Raw genomic sequence first — 23,717 nt, forward strand, 5'->3', positions numbered from 1 at the left:
ACTAAGTGCAGTAATTGTCACTGTTTCTTAATATACACCAGTCCTCATTTATTTCTGTTCCTTTAGATGAGAAGCAGCAGGACATGTCTCTTAGCATCTCAACCAATGGAAATGCCAGCATCACCGTCTCAGTGGAGGTCAATGGCACAGTCTACTCAGGTTTGTATGTGGGAGGGGGTTATTAAATATCGATAAATAGTAATAATGTGGTAAATACTTCACTTTCATTCATTCACCCTGAAATCCTGAAGATTTGTAGGATTGATGCTCCACACTCTCCACCACATATGATTTCTATTTGTTAAGTTCCTTTGGTCATTTTCACTACCTAAAATGTAACGTTTACCCTTGTAGTGATAAAAATGTTTCCCATTTTCCTACAGGAACCCTGTTTGCCCAGAAGTCTGGAGGGGCCCCGGGGTCTGCCGTCTCAGCTGCTGCTGCTTCAGCCTCCCCCGCTGGAACCAGCTCTAGCTTTGGCTTCTCTGCACCCATGGCTCAGAACCTCAGCCCCTCGTCCTCTTCCTCCTCCAAGGGTCCTGGCTCGGCTGAGCCAACCCCCAGTGGGTCACCCTAACTCAGGCTGCCCTTTGTACCTGTTCCCCAGGCCTCTCTTCCACCAGGAGGCCCAGCAAGAATATACAGTACAATGAGAAACCAATAAGAATAACAAACTGTTGCACAACAAATACCTCATCAACCCTGTCAACCTCTTGGCTGTCCAATCATGAACACAGAGCCCAAGAATATTATATTACAAATGACAAATGCACACACAGCTATGCATTTTATTTAACATACACACACACTACACTACAAGCACACACAATCATACATGTACGAGACACACAACCTACTCACACACACTTGTTAATCCTAATGTACATGCTAAACACAATCAGCTCAGCCAAAACCCACTGACAGGTGTAGTCACAACTGAACTTGAAAAGTTTTATTTTAGGACATTTTGTTTGTTTGTTGCCATTTTGTTGTCTTTTTGATTTTGTGTTTTAGAATGAATTTATTTTTAGTTTTTCCTCTTTTTACATACCTCAAATCAAGTAACCTGCAGTGGTGTCTTTACCTCAGGAGCTGTAGTATATTTAACCTGAATCAACTTTATTTTTATATTCTTTTTGACCTAGCTGCAATTAGGGGAAGTCGGGTAATTCTCACCAGTGGGACCTCATATACAATGCACCCAACTCAGTGACAGGCCTCCAACCCAGGCCCCTCAGGTTTTTCTTTAACACACTGTAGACTCTTGCTGAACTCTGACGAATGATCAGATGCTGTAGATCAGCACATTAAATATCTACTTACATGATCATCAGAACATGTCGAGTCCATTAGAATGGTTGGAGGATTAATAATGTACACAAACCTCTCAAATATGGACCTGAATTCACCAAACTGTAAACTCTCACTAACAATGCACAGGATTTTTATGTCAACGTACCCTTACTGCAACTCTGCACAAGCTGTTTTTAAACTCGTAGCGCACAAAGTTGGGGGGACAGCCACTCTAATCCATCCAGAGCAGGCCTAGCAGACCCTGAGCTCATTTCTCCATCCCGCCTCGTGTCTGTGTTACAGAGAGGTAGTACGGAATCAGGTTTGTTGGCCCCCATTTTCTTTGTGCGTCTCTCCTCCAGCTGCAGCCACAGATCTGAAAATGAATCAGACGGCAAAATCGTCAATGCGTAGTTCTAAGACCTCATACTGGCCTCTCTGCTCTGGAGGACGTCTCTCTCAGGAAACAACTGCAAGGATTCGCTGTTAACGTAAAGAAGCAAAACAAAGGATTCATAACTGAGGAATGTGCAAGTCTGCATGACTGTCCGAGAATACCTCATCAGACTCTCTCAAAAGGAGAACAACACTACATACCTCAAACGGCTGAGAAGCCATCGAGACTTGACACCCAAACCTGAGATGGAAATCCTACCTGATCCGAAATGGACATGAACGTAACCGACACACTGCTGGTGGTTTTTGGGGGCAATGGAACTTGGGATGGGCTTGCTATCTCATTCTGTATTTAGTTGTAGAACTTGTGTTATGCTTGCTTTTGTTTTGTTTTGTTTGGGGTTTTTTTCCCCCTTCTTTTTGGGGTTCCTCTAGTTGATCTCTGAGAAGAGTGATACATCAGCTTTTTTTTTTTTTTTTTCTTTTCAGGGAAGAGGAAAAGAATAGTTTCTCACTGACACGTGTAGATTCGTGGGCTTGTTAACAGGTTTCAAGGTTGCAGGAGTCAAAAAATTTCAAAGCAAATGACCGTGTTAACCTTAAATTGACTGCGAATGCCTGCATCGCAGTTAAATCGTCATGTTTCACGACAGCGGCAAAATGATATGCATGTGTACAATCATGTGACCAGTGTTTTAACACCCTGACCTTCTGGTTCACGTTAGCCTCTGGTTATTGCACAGCTAGATACCAAAGACTAGCCAGGTCTCTGCTCTTGATAGATCCCATGTACAATCCTGCCCACACCTGCTGTGGTGCACAGCAAGACAGTTCAAGGTCTGTTTTAGACTGCAAAAAATGCGACATCGAATCTCATTCAGTCGGATGTTGAAAACTGGTGAAAATCTTGAAGTGAGGTGAATTCCCTTGTTTCACATTTTACTGCATGACTTGTTGGAAAGTGACAGCAGAAGATAAATCAATTTAAGATGGGATTTAAATCAGTTTAAAATTGGATTTAAATCTGAATATGACATGTACAGATGGACATTTTTGATAGCAGATATTTAAGTCTTGTTATCCAGAACAGTAGCTCAGATGTTGTGGCTTTCCTGAGCTCTCTGCTGAATTTAATCTTTTACACTTATGGACTCTTGAGGCTGGTTGTTAACACAGCATCCACTTCATGATAATTCAGAAACAGATGGATTAACACCCCCCCTGCCCCAATTATAAGGTTTTCTCCCTTTAAAGTAAAGTTTCAGCATTTTGAAAAACCACAAAGGATGAAAATGAATTTTCTAGCTTTATCTGTGTTGAATGTGACTCTTTAGAAACCTCTTTGAGCCCAGCGTGATCGGACGTGGGCAGCCTTGTTGCTTTTATTGGACTGTATTTTAGCCATTACGTGTCAGGTTTTGCAGACATTTTGCAGTGTAGATCACGGTTGAGGTTTTGAGGGCTTTGAGGATGGTGCAGTAGTTCCTTTTGGTGTACCACTCAGAACCCCACATGACACATAGCTGTATTTTATAAGGGTGAGAACTGTAGATGCTGCCTTAAAGTAGTTGCTGGTGAGATCTGGCCAGTGCAGGTTTCACTGCTGAACTGGACAGGGAAATGTCTTTCTCTTCAAGTTTAATCCTTTGGAGAGTAATCACTTTTTATTTTGGTAAGCAATTCAATCAGACTCCAGTTGTCAGTCATGCTGTTGCATTAACAACTGAGTTTTGCTATTTATTTGTGTTGTTTTTTTTTCTTCCCCTGGTGGACCTTGTTTTTAGTAAGAGTTAAGCTTAATCACTTAGGCTTAATCATTTATTGATACATTTCCTTGTTTCTAAGTCCAAGCATTCTGTTTCATCTGCTTATTCTAAGCAGTGACTGTTTCATAGTGTAGCTTCACTGCCTTTGAATGTGTGTGCGTGTGCATGTGTGCAAGCAGGTTCAGTACATACAGTGTGTAGATGCCGTTATACCGTGTCTACCAAATTTATATAATACCATACCGTAGAGTAATACCATAGAGATACTCCAGTTGGCGACATTGCCACATCAAATATGTCATAAGAAGGGATACAAAAGCGTTTTGATGACATTTTTTAAAATCCTTTGTTCACTGAGAACTTAATACCGACAGTCATCTTCAGTTGTTGGACACTTTCTCGTGAAGGGAGTGGAAAGTGTTGAGGGTTGGTCATTCACTTCTCCGCTCTGATCTCTGGGCTTCAAACCAGCAACCCTTTGGTTCACCTCACTAATTTTCAGGCTCCTGCCACCTGACTTGCTGCATGAGTATATATGATGTGTTGTGTCTGTGCGTGCGTGTGCGTTTGTGTGTGTGTGTGCTTCTACTAGACACCGCCCCTACCTCGTCATACCACATTACCTCAGGGCAGTGGGCTGCAGTCACTGTTGTGTTCAATGTTGAAGCTGCATTGAGGGACAAGTACTGACAGAAGCTGTGGTCATTTCGCTGAACGCTACTTTGGATTTGGTGTTGCATTTTTGTATTTTTGTCGTCAGTAACTGCAGGCAAAGTCTCGTCACTCAGGAAGCTGTGAAGTTGGAAGTCTGCAGAACCTCTTGTCTCTCAGATGATTTTGGAATTAATTCAGTTTTAAATTGTTTAAAAATTAACCTGATCTGTGTAAAAACAGGTGCATATGCAAGTGGTTATTGAATACCTCATTTATCAATTTTATGTTGTTGTTTTTGGCTTGTACAATGCTCCGTATATTAATTCAACTGTGGGGTTTGTGCATATTTTTGTACTGTTATTATTATTATGGACATGATAATAATGATATTACTTATACTATAGTTTTCTCTTTGATTAAAGCAAACAAAAAATAGGACAAAACTCTTGAATGCTTGTAAAAACTGGTTTGTGCTGATTGTATTTAAGAGGAGCACTTTTCCAAAGTGGTTTTCACACATTCAGTTTTGTTCATATTAGTAATATAAAGATATGGTTCTCAGGGCTTTAAACTTGTATGTCATGATAAAGTTTTACTTTATATCTTATTTTCATGTGTGCTTGTTTTTTGTTTTGTTTTTTTTCGTCTCTCTCTTCTCTCTTTTTTCGTGTCATCAGCGCTCTCACAATCACAAAATGTGTGATTTACACCCATTGCTGTCATTTCATGTTGCTTGACCAAAGCTTGGGGGAACATGTAGAATCATTTTCACTTCCTTCAAAGACTTTCAGTAAGGTTATGCAAATACATTCACTTGTATTCTTTACAAATATGCATTGGCAAATTTCTTCGTCACGGTTTCAGTAAGTTTCCCAACAATAAGTTTCCCCTTAAGGTCTCGATTATTGTAATTAGCCTGTTTGGTTATTTCTCAAGCACACCAACCCAGGCTATTTTTTAGTCTCTCTAATTTGGGGAATTGTCAGTATTTAAATATGATTAATAAAATTTCTCAAGTGAGCCTCGTGATAGTTTCATGTGACAGCTTCTACCTTTGGGAATTTTGACTTGCAGTGTCTATTTTTTTATAGCACAGGTGTCGCTTGACGCCTGTAGGTGTTTTCAAAGTCGCATTAACTTTGACAGTCAAGATGGGTTTTTTTTGCAGCGGCAGCGTGTGAAGCCAAGTGGTACATGCAGCCTGTTTTTGTTTCCGTTACAAAGTTTGAAGATGTAATAAACTGGTTGAATGTAACACTACAGAATGAAAACACAATTTGCATTTATGTGAAAAGGAATAATACACACAGACAGATACACGATTTAAGTTATTTTCTTCTCTTATAAAAATAAAATGCTAATGCAAAGTACAATATCACAACTTGAAAGTACAGATGAAAAGTAAAATTTGCAGATCATTCAACAACCACGACAAACATGGCCATAATGGACAAGATGAAATAACTTACGTATTTTATTCATCAGAAACAATGAAAAGCAGCATTCCACAACCAACAGAGCACACACACACAGTCCTCTTTTTTTGGTGTGTGTGTGATTTGGTTGAAATGAAGGAATGCATGAAGAGATTTTAAAAATGCAATCTTCATTACAACAATGTGATTTTGTCACTGTATGGCTTTACTAATTACTCTGAGTGGCTGTGAGATGGTGATTTTCATTTTCACTAAAGATGAGATTTAAATAGATCAACCTTTTTGAGTTATCTACTCAAAACCTTGAATCAAAGCTGTAACGTGTGTGATGTTGGTTAACGGACCTTTTAAAGATGTCACACACATCATATCCATCACATTTGTTTTTACAACATATAAAGTGCTAAAACTCTGAATTTAAGGTGACTGAAAGTAGAAAAAAGGTTAGAAAATGCAGGCGCACACTGCAGATTCATTTGTATCAGCTGATATGTTTGACTGTATGTCCCACAGCAATCACTTACTGTTTCTCATCCATCGTTTGCCACATCTCAGCATTTTTCACAATATATCAAAGGGTTGTCTTTCATTTGGCAACAGAAGTTTTGCCAAACTGAACATGACTCCATCTGTTGTAACTCAAAGCCAAGCAAGACCTGATCCAGCAAGACTGAGGTAGAATGCAAGAAAGGACAGTCCTGAGGGTATGTCACATTAGTTCAGGCAGAATTTCACATAGAATAAAAACCAAAATAAACAATAATTGTTGCATTATTACCTGTTAAAAAAGAATACACTGCTAAGGGTTAAACAACAAACAAGCGCAGTGAATTGATAAAACACAACCTCTACTGTATTTTTTTTTTCCAAAATATGCATTTGAAGACATATTAGTCTTACTATTATGTAGCATAAAAATTATAGATTTTAGGTTCCATAATGAACAAAGGAAATTGCTGGCAAGATTGTATTCATTGCGATTCATGATTATGTCCACTGCACTTGAAAATGACCTTTATTTAAATGCCAGTGAAAGCGCGGTAAAATTATTTTGTATTTAGATTTAGATTTCGTTTTTATTTGGTCATAAAATAAGAGATTTTCATTTCGCTTAAAATGCTGCGACGCCAGCTGCAGTATGACTGCAGACACACTTCTTCCTCGACAGGCTTAGTCATTCGTAATCATTCACTGGACAAATTCTTGATCAGAACAGCCATTAGACAAACCCAAGCCACTGGGCTTAATGAGTGTCCTGCCGACCTGGCCCTCAGCTGTAGCTCGTACTTTGCGACGACTCTTTGGTAGCCCATCTCCTCCGACTTACACGTGTACTCTCCCTCCTGCTCTGGACCCATGCTGTCAATAAGAAGAAGGCACTGCCGCTCCCTCGGGTTGCAGGATGTGGAATTTTTAGGGTGATACCAGGTATATTGGGCATGATGGGATGACACCGGGCACTGGAGGAAATACCTGGAGTGAGAGGGAACTCCGATGATGTCCATGTTCTTGTCTGTATGTCTATAAGCTGAATATCTAAATGCTGAGAAAAGAACACAAGGATATTTATTTTGTTATAATTACTTAACCTTGACTTAACCAGACATGTTTCTTATTTTAGTCAGAGCATGGCAAGCCTCATGGCAAGATGGCTCAGTCCAAAAGTCACAAGAAGACCAAGCCAGTAATGGAAGATGCTTCAGGAACATAACTACTGTCAGTGTGCACTATAATCAAACAACCATGTCCCTTGAAAAAAATCAAAAACTGAAAAATCACTTCCTGTCTTTCTTCAATATTTAAATAGCACACAATGAAGTTTTTATTTATTTGCAAGTTAATGCACAGAATGTATGCTAGCTTGCTAACTTTATGACAGGAATGTATCAGAACATTGCATATTAAAAAAAATTACCTGTTTTCTTACATCATATTTGAATATGGGGGGGGGGGGGGTCCATTACTTATTATGGTCTGATTTATTATGATTTTTTTTTTTAAAAAAACTGAAAGATGACTGACCATAATAAATGGAGTTGGATAAGTGTAATAAAAATAATAAAAGTATTCTGACAGCGTATTTGTATAATGCAACAAGTTGTGTTTTGAAGATGTGTTTTATCAACTGTTGTTATTATAGGATATAAAGTAAAGCTAAATTTGTTCTTTACTTTGTCCTTTGCACACAATCCAAATTTTTCATTTTTGAATATCCAGTCTGGGTTTTGGATAATTAAGAAGTTTGTCTGGTGTGGCAGTGGCAGAATCTAAAAAGGGACAAGGAGAATAAAGAACTGTATCGTCAGCATATGGGAATATAGGACTGATCTCTCATGTTGTTTATGTAGATGAGAAGAAGGTTGGAAAATTGTTATGGGAATTTCTCAAGAAATGCAGTCGCTGAAGTCAATGTAGTTTTGATTCTTGCAGCAAGGAAACAAGTCAGCACGGTGGTACAGAGTTGTCTGAAATCCATGCTGAGTTCTTGTAGAGGAAAAGCTGAGCTGCACAAGGTCACAGCCCACAGAGTTGCTGGTAACCCGAGTCCTGCTGTCACATGAAGATAATTGAGTGTGGTGTCTGACTGTCATGATGTGTGGTTAAGTCAAACAGGAATTAGATGATTACATTGTGTCTATACATGATGTTCTTTTTACACTGTATAACTGATTTTTCTAACAAAAATGGAAGAAGAAAGTCGGCATGCGTAATACATTTTAGTATTTCTGATAGATCAAAGCTTATAAGTTAAATTAAGTTAGTTAAATTAATAACGCATCACAACATTATACTGTAAATCGGATGTCAGGGCCAAAATTCACTGTGACAGCAATAGGACTGAGCCAAAACCACATAGCTTGCTGAGCAACATACCACACACTTCTGACGAATGCTCAAGGTCTTGGTCTGGAAGGTACCCTTATCACATGGAGCATGTGGCAAGATAGCATGTTAAGAGTTGGGCGTGGCTTTCGGACTTCTATCTCAAAGACGCTGTCAACCTGCTTTTCATGTGAGTTGTAGAGATCACCCTATTTAACATGCTCTAAATTCTGTTTCAAAAACTTCTCATAATCTCATTGACAAGTAGATCTGCACAACATGAACATAATAGTGTGATGTGGCCAACTAGATGGCTAGGCTGATTAAACAAATTTCCCCTCATGGTTCTTACAGCAGCATGGTGGGTAAGGAGCTTGTTCCAAAAATGAACTCCCTTTAGCCTGATATTGTATATTAATGAAGCAAATGAAGAAATTCATAGGTTATTTAAAGTTTGGCTATAGTCAACAGGGCATTTTAAAATTGAGAAAAAAATTGCAATTAAGTTCATGCATTGTGATTGTGATCATGATATTACTTTTTGGCCAGACATCCCACCCCTAAAAGTTCAAATCAGCCTTATTCAGTGAGTAACAGACACACAACAATAGGAAATATTTAATATGTCTAATTAAAAATGTGTAATGAAAATGCTGCCTCTTTGACAGATTCAGAGAGAAGCTGCAGAGAAAACATTACAATATAGAACTGAGTGCTACTGTCAGCTTCAGCACAAACACTCTGGGTAAGTGAATCTGAATTGGGGTATCAGTATTTAAAGTTTAGCTACAGAGTCCTGAATTTAATTATGATAACAAGCAGTACCACACATGGCAGGGTTACTGCCTTTCTGTACTGACTGAGCTCTTCAGATAGTAAAATAAGTCACGCTCTCTGTACTTTTGCACGCAGTGTTTGACTAATATGATCAAGCCTACAGGGATATCTTGATCTATTTGGATTCATGCTATCCCAATACAGACCTGTTCTCCTATGTATGGTGTGAGGTGAGCTTTAAGAAGAGAATTTAATATTACATTGAGGGAGTTAGGACTAAAAACTATCCCCCCCAAGTTAAAAATACATAATCTGACACCAGGCACATAAGGTGTCAGTGCACAAGGTCTGGGCACAGTGTATCACCTGTGAAGACATGTTTAGAAAGTTAGTGTCTTGCTCAAGGGCACTTTCAGTAAACTGCAGTAACTGAGTTTATGTATGCAATTCATCCTCCTGTCTGTACAGTGGACAGTAGCACAGCATCTGTACATCTAACCCAATTTACAAGCGCACAAATGGCAGCATTTTCCTGTCATCATCCATTTAGTTCAGCCAACATCATTTGCTTAACTAGCAAAGCAGACTTTTAGTGGTTTTTAGTGTCTTGCTCAGTAATAGCAGACATAAATCAACTAATGCACCACAACTACTCCAATATGCAAAGGCCTGTAGTTTTTAAGGTTGTAAGGAGACAGACTTTCAAGTTGTATTTACATAAATAGTTTTTATTAGTTTACTGGGTACAAATTGCTTGTGCCAAATTTGTTGTGTGGGAGAGCTGCAACCAAAGTAACAATACTGAATGAATTCCGCCTTCCTTGGAATGATCATCCTGAGAAAGGCAGAAATCCATCTTTTCATCTGAGTTATGAATGGGTTGTTTTCCCACAGCTCTTACATGTTTGCTTGCAAGTCAGCACATTGCTGGTGTTTTCCTTCAGTTTTTCAATTTTACACAGGCTATCAGGAACATCACAGTGAGGGGTAACTGTTTGTGGTTTCTGTTTTTATCTGCAGTAATTTAGGTAAGTAGTGGCAGTTATTATTGTTATTATCATTATTATCATCATCATCATTATTATTATTATTAGTAGTAATAGTAGTATCAGCATTGAAGCCTCTGGACTACACTCTGACAAAACCAGTTCACTTTCAAACTGCACTGATGCAGAGTTTCATAGTCAGGCACACAGTGAGGACCAGCATCAGATCTCAGACTATCTTGTCATATCGTCATGTCAGATAACACAACTAAGAACATGAAAAGAAACATTTTGCTCGATAATATCCTCTATCCAAGCAAACTGTAAAAAGTAAGTGTTACCTCACAGTATGTGGGCAGTATATATATAGAGAAAATGACTGAAATGTGCTGGGATTTCAGATTGTGCAGACTAGAATACTAATGTGTCATATTTGTTTGATTATATGTTTTTTAATACTGTAGAGACAGTTCATTATTAATGGCCATAAGAGATTCATGTGTTTAGTTATTTCATTAGTTGTAATTGGTTGCTGTCTGACTCAGTATTAAGAAGGCAGGGGGTCCATGAGACAGGATTAGGACAGTGCCAAGATTTTCATGCAGGTTATTAATATTTATTGATGTTAATGTAGCTAATGTATCTGTAATAGTTCAACAGCTGTCTTACAGTTCCACCCCAATTAGCTAAGCACCTTGTTGTGTTCCTCTGAATCACCTGTATTTGGAAGACAGTTAAATTTAAAGTAAACATTTTAAAATCTATCATACGTACAGCTCAGGGGCAGTTTAGCTGTGGATCAGCTGAAGATGAGCTTGTTTGACATCACATGAGCAATGTGTGTGTGTTTATGTGATCCTAAGTTAACCACTGAAGCTTGTCAGCTGCGACAAACATCTCTGAGTGTGTACATTTATGACCAGAATAGACTAACTTCTTGTTTCCCAGCAGAACTTATAAACTGCTCAGCTGTAGGTACAAATATAATTTACTGGCCTTGACACAGACTGGGCTTTTTGTGCAGTAACTCATAAATATCTTCATACCTTTTGCAGGGAGCTCATTATTTGGCAAAGACGTGCAGATGGCATGGTTCCCTCGAGCAAGATCCTGCATTGTGCCTCTGTGAAAGAAAGGGAATCTGATTTAGTCACAGAAACACCAGAATTGACAGAATTATCTGTCAGCTCATGTAAGTATACCTGACATTTAAATTGTGATCTAATCTTCCTCTTTGTCACAAGGTACTGAACACAAGGGCTCTCTCCTCCCAGGTTTCCCTCTGTTAAATGTCAACATTTAACAGAGGGAAACCTCAATTGGAGAAGTAACTTCAAATATCTGTAATTGCACGCAGTATGCATATATACATGTGACATCAGAACGAGTACGCCATATACCATTACTCCATTACTCTTCAACTGTGCCTGATTATTTTATGAAACAAAAAGCAAACAATTCAGGTATGGAGTTCTGGGGCTTTCAGTAGATTCCACATAGACGCACACCAGCATAGATAAATAGATAGATAGATACTTTATTGATCCCAAATTCAAGAGAGCAAACCAGCCATTCTTCTCTGAGGCCATGCTCCAAGGGACTCAGACAGTCATTACAATGCACCAATGGATCTATGGTTACTCAGATTAATACTGAGAATACACACTTCTCCAGTTACCACACAGTCACATTCCACTCAACAGTTATCATCGGTTGAGTGGTACATGACTGATATCATTGTCATTTCCTCCCTGTAGAGCAAAGGGGCAAACGTTGACTCTATGTCGCTGACTATAAAAAAGTTTTGTATTGCATTATATGATCAAACTACATCTGCCTACACACCTCCTCTGTGTGTACAATTAGTCACAACCGGGTTGAAATGCGGTCTGTATGTGTGAAGGTAGTGGGAAGATGGGTGAGAAGATTAACAATGCACACTACTGCACAATGAGATAGAGGAGCAGGCAAGCAACGTGCACTTTGTCCACTAAAACAAAAGTTTCAGCATATAAAATGCATGCCCGAATGTTTTATTTCAGATGTGGAGGCACTTTGTGTTTTACCTGCTGCTGAACGTGGGAGGTAATCAACCTCACTATGGCATTTTTTTCAATTTTCACCGCATCGCTCAGCCATATTATCATACATATCAATGATCAAAGTAATCTATTTATCCTGGTACACTGGGTTACATGACAAAATGAAAGTTTGTAGGCCCCTTCATGATAGAAGGACACATACAGAACATATTCAGAGGCTGTTAAATTTAGAGTGGAAAAGATTAAGAATAAGCAAGATATAGCAATACATACAGATATGTATATACATACATATTGTATATACATTATTTATGTACACACACACGCACACATATACACAGGAAAAGTTGCCAAAATGTAAAGCAAAAGCGCAGTTTGGCCAGGTGAACTCCTGACCCTACCAACTATACAGTATGTGTTTATTTTCAGGTAGAGGTAAAGGTAGCTATAGCTTGTTAGCAACTTTGACAACTTCAGCACCTTTTGATTTGAGAAATCAAGTACACGTTAAACCATGTGCCAAAAACACAATGTCAGGCTGGGATCCATTCTTCAACCCCCCACCCACCCATCGCCACCACAACAAAACACTTGGAGGATGGGGGCTTGTTGTGATGTATGTGACAGGGTCTAGAGTGGGATTGCTGTGGGACATTAGACAAGTTCACTGTTTGAGAGAAGTGCCAACACATGGCATTGTCTGGCATTGTCTGAAATTTAATGTTAACACATTTGTTTGTGTTTTGCATTGTATGTAATAAGTGGGTAAAAATAAAACCCAATTTATGTATACCAAATTTATGCCTACAATAAAGAAAAATAAATTTGACAGCCTGCAATTTGTTTGACCTGTCTAGTCTCAGAGGAAATTCCTCCACATCTGGAAATATATTTCAGTTTATAGAAACAATAGAGTAATTTGGTCCTATTTTACTGTACTGAAGTTAAGCTAAACTAAGATGTCTTATTCTAGGCCACTTGACATGTTCTAAGAAAAAGCCTTATCATTTAAAACTTCCTGTTAACAGCGAGACAGGTACGTCCAATTCAAGTAAGATAACCAGACTGACAGCTGAACTGAAACTGCGGTGAGGAGGTACCGGTAATTATAATTCCAGTACACATGACACGTACCTTTCAAATTAATGGTATTATTTTCAAAGTGATTTATTTGGAGAAACAATGAGGAAACTGTTTGGAAACTGAAACTGCGGCATTGTTATGATAGGAAAGCTGTTGTGTTTAAGGTAACAGTTTCTCTTAATGAGAAAAGTTCTGATATCACCCTCCTCATATGTGGGAATTTCTTTTTATCTTCTCAAGAGAGAACAGGGTTTTTTTTTAATATGCTGTATAATGATAACAAACTTTCCTCAAACTGTTCACAATCACTGGTAGAGTTGCTGTACTTCCCTACAATGAACAAAGCAACACACAGTGTGTCAAAAAGTCAGATGATGGCTGTTTACTGCCTCATGACAGCCATGAGCTCTATATCTTACTAAACAAACAGCTGCATGCAACCTCACAAACCTCAGTGCCAAGCCTCCACTTCAGTGTTCATTACTCTCTTGTCAAACCTGTGCTATTAAATCCCTTGTGTTTAAAAGACACCACATTTATCAGTTTCAGTGTTTTAATTGCACATCATTGCTATGAAATTTGGGAAAGATCTTCATGTACTCCACATTTGCACACTCTTTTTGATGCTGCAAATGAAGTTATATGACCATAGAAATGTCCATAGAACTTCTGAAAACAACCCTTAGACTCAGTCTCCACTGACATGTATTTTTTTCCAAATAATGGCTAAGTAAAGTAGGATACTGTACTTTAAAAAACGTTGCATCATTTAAAATGTTATCTTGTGGTGCCAGCGATAGAGGCTTCTAAAGACTGTTTGATGTCATCTTGCCTTTGACCAATAAAAGTATCATACACTAATGCACACAGCTAAAACAGACAGCTGACAGCTGTGTGTTAAAACACAGACTGCTCTTAACCGCTTGGTACTGCGTGCAAAATAAAAGTTTCCAAGTAGGTTAATTGCACTGTATAAGGGCCGATGACAAAGTAAGTAGTTAGTATTGGTTGAGTGTTGACATATATTAATCATATGACTCTTGCTTCATACTGGAAGTAAAACCAGCTATAAGTCAGCTGCATCAAAGCAAACTGTTGTACCTATGCTCCTCGTTACAACACAGTCTGATGACTCAGTGCTCATAAAATTCAGATGATGAATGTTATCACACTGCGCCTGGCTAGGGTGAACCTGTGGTGTTATAACTGAGTATGAATTGAAGGTACCCTGTGGAGCTTTTGATCACTAGCGCTATAGATTTCTGCCACTGGTTTCACAGTGTTCAACTGATCAAAAATCCATGTCTGTGCGTGGGAGTAACTGCAAGTTAACAAAAATGGATGCAAATGATGGAATAATTAAAAAAAAAAAGCATTCGGGTTGTTTATTAATGTTTGTTAGATCTCATACATACAAACGATGTGTTTGGTGAGACAGTGAATGCCAGCATAGTTTTTTTTTTTAAATATAGTTTGTTTATAAGATAAGGGCTACATGTAATCTTTGAATGTAAAATGGAAATTTGCTGTTGTTGTTTGGACACTTAGATGAAATGTCTCCAGGTACAAAGAGCCCAGTGGACTTACTGTGTCTCAGGGGTGCAGTGGGTGCCGTTCCAGCCGCAGTAGGGATCTCTGGCTAAGACACAACTCTCACATCCGTCTCCATACTGGCCACAGTTTGCCACATCAAGCTGGACCAATTCCCTTTTGGAATTTACATACAGCTTCCTCTGCAATGACACACAGCACAGAGGTTTGTTTAACTGTACTGATCCTTACTGACATTTTTATTAAAATAACAATATCATTGGAAAAGCTTTGGTTTCATTTAAAAAAAAGTCTATGTTGCATACTCTTCTGTAAGAAGTACCACCATTTTTCTTTAACTCACTATATCCATTATTGTGGCGTGAATAAAACTCATTCACACTCCCATCCCTTTGTGGAGAGAATAGTTGTGTAGGCAGCACTGTTACTCACAGAGGAAGGGTGAAGGATGATGCTCAGGACATGTGTTTTTTGGTTGAAAGGTTGATACTCAGCGATGACAAAGGTTTGATTCTTATGATTTATGACCTTATGAATTGCCCCATTACCTGTTTGAAGACATAGAAAGGGAAATGGAGGTTGACTAATTACTCAAACCCGTCTGACGCACCGTCCCATCCCACACACGCATTTCATCACCTCGTATGACTCTTCTGGCACACCCCGTCAGATGTGTTCATTAAAAAAATCTGCTGGGATTTTTTTTGCAAAAAATGTCTTCTTCAAAACTTGTGTAAGTCTTGCTGATAGTGAAAACTGCAACTGTTAAAGCTAATGATGATTACATGTAGGTCTGAAAAGGGTTTTGGAGATTCTTCCTCTGTGTTTGGTTTAAATCTATTTTCCAGTGTCTTGACTTTGCCAGCTGGTGGATAATCTACACTGGTCTGAAGTGCTCAAAAAGTGAACTTATTCATCAAATTGTTTCAAAGTACAAGTGTCTTGTACTGTGAGTGTAAGACCACAGAGTAGACCTCTGTGGTCTTACACTGTATTGTGGTAGGAGCAGTACTGACAGCAATCAGGCTAGGCTAACTAGCCTCCCTGTCAGTGTCAGTTAGGTTCAAGGCTTGGATACTGTTTCTATGAATGTATATACATATATAGATATAGATATATAGATATATACATTACAGATTCATCCTCTTTTCACATTTTTCAAAGTTATTATCAGTAGCTGTAGCATTATTTTTCATATTTCAGTTTTGAAATGTTGTTGAAAATGTTTTTGCCTCATGAACAACAGGCTCACATCTTCTTTTTGTTTTAATATGAGTGCACATGTAGGCCAAAGTGCACAAAGAGTGTGATGACATATATATTGTCATTTCACAACACAGGCATGGTCAGTTTCTGTTCTCGGAAAATGAAAACAAAGCCTTCAACAGCAGTTCGGCAGCACTGGGCAGCTCCTCCAGTGGCAGGCCTCTGCAGCCCTGCTGCTGTGAGACTGTACAAGCAGCACTGCTCACAGCAGACCCCCTGCACTCCACCACAAGCTGAACTTCAATAAGTCATTGTGCAACAATCCCCCATCTCCTAGTGCTATACAGTCACTTGCACCGCTAATAATGTAAATATCGGGTATGCTTTTGTATAGTTTAAAAAAATTGTCTAAATGACATCCTATTTGTAGCTTCATTTGCTATCCTTGTGCTGCTGTGACATCCAGAATTTTCCAACGGCAGGACTAATAAAAGTTTATCCTTTCTTATCATAAACCAAATTCAAAACCTCAGAAACAAAAAGATATGTCTTCTCTTTCTGTCATGAACATAGCTTTCTGATGCAATGAATATGTAAAGCTAAATATATTTTACAGAACAGAGTGACTTTTCCAGGAAGAGGTTAGAACAAGACCCCCGAATGAGTCATGCTGCTGAAGTAAATTTAAAGTTTGCGGTCTATGTGCTGTACTGCAAAATGTATGCCAGCTAGAAGAACAAATACAATGTGGGGGTGTGCTGTGAGATTTATACACTGAGTGACATACGCACCGTGCTAAATCATACGTTGTATTACATGTACTGTTTATATGCTTAAAAACATGTACACTGTATTTAAAAGATTAAATACAATAGTAAATAGAGAACAGTTCAGAAATATCGGCAACAACAGTAGGGAGTAGTTGTGGAAGGCCCTCGAACTACTGCAGACACTAAGAAAAATGAAAAGCTAGTGGGGGCTTCCAAGAGCACCTTTCCATGCAAGAGAAGTGACACTATCAAGCAGGAAAGAGAGTTAGATAACAATAACAGTATTATTTCCGGACCTATTCTTTTTCTTTTTCTTTTTTTTTTAAGTAGCCACAGGAGGACAGTCAACAAGAAATGTAAAAGACAGTGCAGAACTGCGGTGACAGCTTGCCTTTGCCCCAGTAAAACTCTTTTTACATCTGACTTTGCTACATCCTGGCTGATTTTTGGGAAGCCTCCCGTTGATGTTTTGTTTGTGTCTCAGGCAAAGTGTTCAAAAGAATTCCAGACTGTTTTCATGGCTCAAGACTGGGATTTTTCCAACAACACCGCAAATCCACAATGACACATCTGTGATGTGCAGCTGTGAGTGCAAAAGCATGCTAGATACTAGTGTTCAGCTGTACTGGGCTCTGTCTCAGGACTTTTCCTTTAAAAAATTTTAAAAATAGGTTGTTCATAAGCTTTTCTTACAGAACAACAAGCTATTTTTAAAAGGAACCAGTGTGTACAGTAGGTTACACTATTCTTAGTATCAACTTCCCTAATTGATATTGCTGTATGACTCACTCAGAGACAGAAACAGAACCGGGTGCTGATTGTTCCTGCTGTGTTGGAGGTCGCTAACGTAGATGTGAGTGTAGCTGTGGTGTTTAAAGAGAAGTGGGCCAAAGTCTCTCGCAGGCCGAATCCAGTCCTGCATCTCTGAAGTGCTCTCGATCATCCTCAGGGTGTCTAAAGAAATCTTTGTACTGTCTGGAACACACTGAAGAAAAAGGTTTATTCAAGCTTTCCATTTTTGCATCACGCACTGTACAACAATAATGATGGAGGATTTTCCATTGGAATTTCTTAGTAGTTTCTGACACAACGGCTTCTCATTTCTAGCAACAGTCAATCAGTTTTCTCAGATGGGGTGTCGTAGGTGGGTTTTATTAGCTCTAGCTACCTCGCTAATGAAGCTATCGTTATCTCCATGAGCTGGTGGAAAAACCTTTCACTAGTTTAGTTTTTAATGTTTCCATTTCACTTGTTTTGGAAGAAAAGGATGAGCTGGTGTAGCAGTGTGCTGCCAATCAAAGCATCTTTTCCAGTGCCCCACAAGGAATATTATTTTTATTTTATTTCTTTTTCTTTTTTACAACTAGCAACTTTAAAACACAAAAAGAGAGCAATAATAATGCAATTTATTGGTACTTTAATGACATATCTGTTGTAGCTCCTAGGAAATATGCCTAATTAAGGGAAATAAGGGCCTAATTTGAAAACCTTAGTCAAATTTGAGAAAATGTGAAAAGTTATAAATCAAGATGTGCAAAAATATTGATTTATCAATAAAAATAATAAAAATACCACATAATTATTACTTTCTAACTACATTCAAGCATATGTTTTAAAAGAAAGCAGCCATTATAATGACAGGAATCAATTTTCACCGCAGATCAGTGTGAGTGTCACGTACCTCTCTTCCCCTGTTCCCTTGGGCACCTTTAAATGGGGAGGTTTTAAAAACCTTATGGATATCTTGTATTGTGTAGACACACACAGCACTCATACCCCTGCAGAGAGACACAAAGGTCAGCTCGTCTACAGAGAGACATTTGCAGCTACATGAAACTGTGGTCAAGTCAGCAAATACTTCAGTCATGTCTGTCAAAACCATTGCAACAAGCTGCTGAGCGGAAGTTTTAAGTTTGGAAAGAGGAACAACAAAAAAGAGAAGCACAACAAAGCGTTGAAACAAGTCAGAGAGAACTTAAGAGTTCTCGTCAGGAGTAAAACTACAGGGAAGATTCTTTTCATTTCTGTGTGAATTCAATCTCTTTGTATTTCATCCGGTCACATTGTGGTTTGTGGTTGAATACTTCATAGTACATTGGCAGATGTATCCAATTGTCTGTGCTGTTTTAAATAACAACAACAACAAATAAGTCATTCTGATTTTCACCCTACATAACTGTGGCAAACACTGTCAAAACAACATTTCCCAAATGGGCCACTAGTCAAGTTTGGATTGTTTTTTTGGCTTGGGTTATGACTGTGCCTTTACTGTACTTTTGAGACAATTTCATTTACTCTAACTTCATTCAAACTTAGAAAACAGCACAGTAATTACAGAGTATAATTTTACAAAGTCCATTCCACATTCCTTAAATAGACGAATGATAATGGAGTCCTACCATTCATTTTTAAAGAGTGCGTAAACTCTGGTATCCTGCCACTGGTCTGCATGCACAGTAGCCAAATCCACCAGCTCAGAGAAGTACTGTCTGCTGTCAGTGTCTCCACAGAAGAGCTTGGCGTTCAACTGGGACGTCCATGTAAACTGCAGGATGTTCTTAGGACCACCAGTATCTGCCTAGAAGCAACACCGAGCCAAGGGATCAACCACTCCCTCATAATGCATATGTCATAATTAATATAAACAATGGATATGGCTACACCTCTGTACAGAGAGAACTTTGTATACAAATCTGATACTAAAAATGAGTTTTTATTCATAAAATCTAGCTGTCTGTCAGAGTTATTTAATCCTAATTTCTAAATAATGCAGGCCTTACCATGCAAACCTGGGTCACAAAAGGGAGCCACATGTCACTGTGCAAGCCTGTGTCTTTATTCCGCTCATTGTAGAAGGCGTAAACTTTGTCCTGAAGGTGATCGTCTTTCCGTCTGCTGAGCACCAAGCCAACATAATGCTGCTCTGAAGACAGAGAAGTAATCATTTTTTTTAAAACTTTAGGATAAATGAATGTTTAAGGGAACAGCATCTAAGAAACTTCTCATGTCCGTACAAAAAACAAAACAAATCCATCCAAATACCTTTATTTTGGTTTGCTGGTCCTACTCTGTTTCTCCCAAACTTGTGGATGCCAACATACTGATGAGATCCAGAGTTTGTAATGTAGAGGTCTGCACCTAGTCCTGATTCTGCAAAGACAGAACAAACAACCCCATAAGTATCATAGCATCATGTCTGAATGATGAGCAAAACCTGTGTGGGTTTTCACAGAAAATCACACATCGTCACCCTGGTAAAGAAGCTCAGAAACGTGTTCTTCTTAAGAAACCTTCTCAAGTTCCTGCAAACTTTTACAGAGGAGCAACAGAAAGTATCATGCTGGAAAGATCACAAACTGGCATGGCTCATGCATGGCCCAGGACAGACAGGTTCTGCAGCAGGTGATTAAAATGACCCAGAACATTACTGGTACCTGTCCATGGAGCATCAGTGATATCGCTGAGGTAAGAAGAAAAAATAGAAACTGGAGTCTGGAGCAACTAGTAGATACAAGCATGAGGCACCAGCGCCAAGTCATTTTAATATAAGCAAAGACTGGGAGATAAGTGTTGAGCTGAGTAAAGCAGGTTAGTCCTGCTCAGAGAGGCATAGATGTTCAGCAAACATTTTCTCTAGATGAAAAGCCAGGGATGAATTAAGCAAAAAGAAACTCACCCTCAAGGATAGATGGTTCACCTTCCTTTATGGCAAATTCCCTTATGCTTCCTTTGATGCTGTTCATGTTTTCAGAGGAAACGCACATAGGTGACTGCTGCGATAAATCCTATGGGAAAACACAGCAGACCTTAAAATATCCATCACTGCTCTATCGCTGGGGGCACAAAAATGATTAAATAAAATGATCAAATAAATGATCAAATAAACACTAGAGGAAGAAAAAGAGCTAGCAATGATAGCTTCTTTGACCTGACAGAGAGGACCCCCACCAGCAACTACTCCCAATATTTATGGCAGAACATTTTCATCTATTCTTCCATCCAAAACATCTCTGCAGTGTCCTACCATGTCACAGCACATGGTTTCCCTGCCATCCGTCCCACACACAAACACCTTGTTGGCCTCCTTCCTCTTGTGGACCACGGTGATGTTATAGTTGCACTCCTAAATGACATGAGAAAAAGATTTTGTGATGTTTCAATCAGATCCGACCAACATACCTAATTTGCTGTCTCCTGTGAGGTTTTTTCATGCTCACTGTTGATGGAAGTCTACTGCCTTTGCATTCCTCCCATAACAGCATTTTCTCCACGGGCTTCTGTGAAGACAAAAAACTAAATCACTTTACACATTACTATGAAGTCATGCTATCTGTTATATGATTTTAGACTCCAGATGTGTTTATGTGAGGCCTGAATTACGTGATCAGATGTCAGAAATACCAGCTACCTTCAGAGGATTTCGAAAGTTGAATGTAATCAGGTGTTTCTGTGCAGCTGCTGTGACAGTGTCTGGTTCTCCACCCAGAAGAATCTGCACAGGTACATTGTCCCCAGGTATAGGGAGCCTTTTCATTGTGGTCTCTACAACAAACAAAATGTTGAATGATAAAGAAGAGTTGCACATTAGGTGTGCAATGGATATGATCAAATTTGTCAAAACTGTGCACAACTTTGTAAAGAGTAACAACTGTTTCCAGCCTACTTGACACCATGGCTCTGTGGATGGCTATGTCAGTGCGCCTGACGAAAGTATCTCTACAAATACTGGATACTCTGTTCTGTGTGTGGTTTGGTACTGTTATTGGTTTTCTTATCGGCTCACAGAAATAAGAAGAAACAAGACTTAACCTTGTTTTATTTTCTGTATCTACATTTATATAAACTATACTGTATATAAATGAACCATATATATGCTCGTATTTCCTTCCGAGCAAAGAAAAAACTCGCACTGCACTTGCAGCACTTCAAACCACACTTATGTCCGGTGTGTAGGTGTGTGTGTGTGTGTGTGTGTGTGTGTGTGTGTGTTGCAGTGATATCGAGAGGTGCCAATGTTCTGTTATGTACTGATAATAAATGTGAAATTCAATTTTCTTCGGAGCTTATCAATACTGCGCAAAATTTAAAAAAGGAGACAAAAACCCTTCGCTTTTCTCGATCACTTTCCTTCTTTTCTCAGTTTCATCACATTCAAAACTGTTTCAAACATGCTCCAAAGCCGAAGAACAGCGCCGATATTTCATAGCCTACCTCTGTCTGTGAACGTCATCCTCGGTAAATCCGCTGAGTTCGTCTCTGTCAAACTACCGAGACATGAAAACAATAAAAACGTCGTTAGGAAAATCATTCTTCGTCTCCTCTGTCAGGATGAGATCCTCCCGTCTGAATTGCGAGTTGTGTTATGGCATCAGCAGGCGGCAGAAAGTGCTCGCAGCAGAACCTCCCACCTGATGAGGATCGTGGAGAGGCTCATCCTCAGCCGCGGCTGAGGCTCATCCTCAGCCGCTCCTGCTGCACACAGATGATTCTACACAGTGTAACTCAAGCATTCATCAGTAGGAAGAAAAAAACTCATTTTTGCCTTTAGGGAGACTTAAAGCCTTTAGCTGGGGTTGACCTGAGGTCCAGCAGTGGAGCAAGCTTCAATTCCAAGCTTTTTGGCATTGCAAATCATCTTTATCTAAGCTCTACAAGCTTTGATAGAAATATAAATATCATTGAGATATGACCTTCAAAACGTATGTTTCAGAGGCCTCGAGCTTTCTACAGATATTTACCCACGACAGATGATGCCTCGTCCAGCTGATGATGACCACCCAAACCGGTGTGTTTTGCAGCTTGTTGTCTCCATCTGCTGTGAGGGGATGACTGAAAAAAAAAATCATGGGACAAAATAAATAACTATTGGTTCCCCTTTTCACCACTTGGGGGCAGCATAACAACGTGAAAACACAACACTATCAGGAACATGTCAGTGAACAAGTTCCAGCAGGCTCTAGCAGACAGCTTTAAGTATCTATGTCCCATCCCACTACACACAGTATGCTAACTGGCAAGTCCTACTACTTATTTAACTTTATTAACTCAAGCTATTTTTTCTGTGCTGTTAATGCAGATGCACTGATATGACACATCAATGTCTCAGTATCAACCAAGTCTCTAACAATGAACAAAACAAAATTATATTAATAAAGTGAAAAGGATGCAAATCAGACTGTCCATCCAGTACAGTCTTGAGCAAATGTTTGTTGACTGGAGCTGACATGCAGGTGTGTACATTTTGGCCCTGAGTTGTCATTTTTCTATTTGTACACAACTGGTATCACTGCTGTCAGCTCAACATCACCACCCTGCAACATGTAATTCCCTGCTTCAAAGTAAGAAATGATAAACCTCCAGTATAGGTACTGATCGAACAAATATGTTTTTTATTTGCATATTTTTTTTAAATAAATCAACCCATTCAATCAAACGGTGAATATTCAACTTAACTATTACAGAGAGATGGAGTTTTTCTAAAATATCTAAATATTATTTGAAATCCAAGGACTCCAAAAATTCTGGAGTGGAGAGCAAAGAGCCCATGATTTAGTGAAAACAAAGGACTGAAAGGCATTTGTCCCATTCATTTAAACAATGCATATCCCCAACCTGTGCAAAGCCACTCACAGCAGGTAGGAAAGCCGATCCTCTCGTGCTCCACTCGACACCTCCATAACAGAATCAGCTCAGAGAAGCCCAGCGTGCAGTTCATCAGTGAGTGTCAGGGCGTCAAAGAAGTGACGCTAATTACTCTGACGAAGGAAGTGCTTTTCTGAGTGCAGCTTGTGTGGTGGAGTTTCCAAAGCTACGAGGGTAAAGGCATTCGGATTATTTTCAACTAAAGAAAACCATCTAACTAAAAAGACTGCTTTTTGGAAAAGAAGTTCAAAATCAGAGATGGAAACAGAGGCTTTCCTGGCCTTATTTGACT

The 23,717-nt window shown here is 39.1% G+C and overlaps 2 protein-coding genes across 2 annotated transcripts in view; one reads left to right on the forward strand and one right to left on the reverse strand.

Moving 5' to 3' along the window:
* Positions 1 to 4,714, forward strand: part of LOC124069654 (AT-rich interactive domain-containing protein 3B-like) — a 50,603-nt gene extending 45,889 nt beyond the window's left edge. Inside the window, exons 8-9 of the mRNA XM_046409023.1 lie at positions 67 to 159; positions 384 to 4,714. Coding sequence (XP_046264979.1) covers positions 67 to 159; positions 384 to 577 — 287 coding nt within the window. The 3' untranslated portion in view covers positions 578 to 4,714. The remainder of the gene's footprint in view (positions 1 to 66; positions 160 to 383) is intronic.
* Positions 4,715 to 5,426: 712 nt separating this feature from the next.
* LOC124069589 (semaphorin-7A-like) lies at positions 5,427 to 22,179 on the reverse strand. Its single transcript, XM_046408895.1, has 14 exons — positions 21,995 to 22,179; positions 21,192 to 21,325; positions 21,001 to 21,060; positions 20,808 to 20,906; positions 20,460 to 20,568; positions 19,826 to 19,933; positions 19,564 to 19,706; positions 19,183 to 19,361; positions 18,465 to 18,561; positions 17,573 to 17,768; positions 15,240 to 15,355; positions 14,844 to 14,989; positions 11,178 to 11,254; positions 5,427 to 7,088 (listed from the first exon to the last, which is right to left on the reverse strand). Exons 1-14 carry the CDS (start codon positions 22,089 to 22,091, stop codon positions 6,730 to 6,732), a joined length of 1,920 nt encoding a protein of 639 aa, XP_046264851.1. The 5' UTR covers positions 22,092 to 22,179; the 3' UTR covers positions 5,427 to 6,729.
* Positions 22,180 to 23,717: the final 1,538 nt, after the last annotated feature.

This window comes from Scatophagus argus, chromosome 1, assembly GCF_020382885.2.
Source record: "Scatophagus argus isolate fScaArg1 chromosome 1, fScaArg1.pri, whole genome shotgun sequence".
NCBI lineage: Eukaryota > Metazoa > Chordata > Actinopteri > Scatophagidae > Scatophagus > Scatophagus argus.

Excerpts from the sequence above, each read along its gene's own strand:
- LOC124069589 (XM_046408895.1), bottom strand. The coding sequence starts at position 22,091 with ATGATTTTCCTAACGACGTTTTTATTGTTTTCATGTCTCGGTAGTTTG. Across the intron at positions 19,707-19,825 it reads ACCAGCAAACCAAAATAAAG|AGCAGCATTATGTTGGCTTG; the intron begins GTATTTGGATGG and ends CTCTGTCTTCAG. Across the intron at positions 19,362-19,563 it reads TTGTGACCCAGGTTTGCATG|GCAGATACTGGTGGTCCTAA; the intron begins GTAAGGCCTGCA and ends TGTTGCTTCTAG.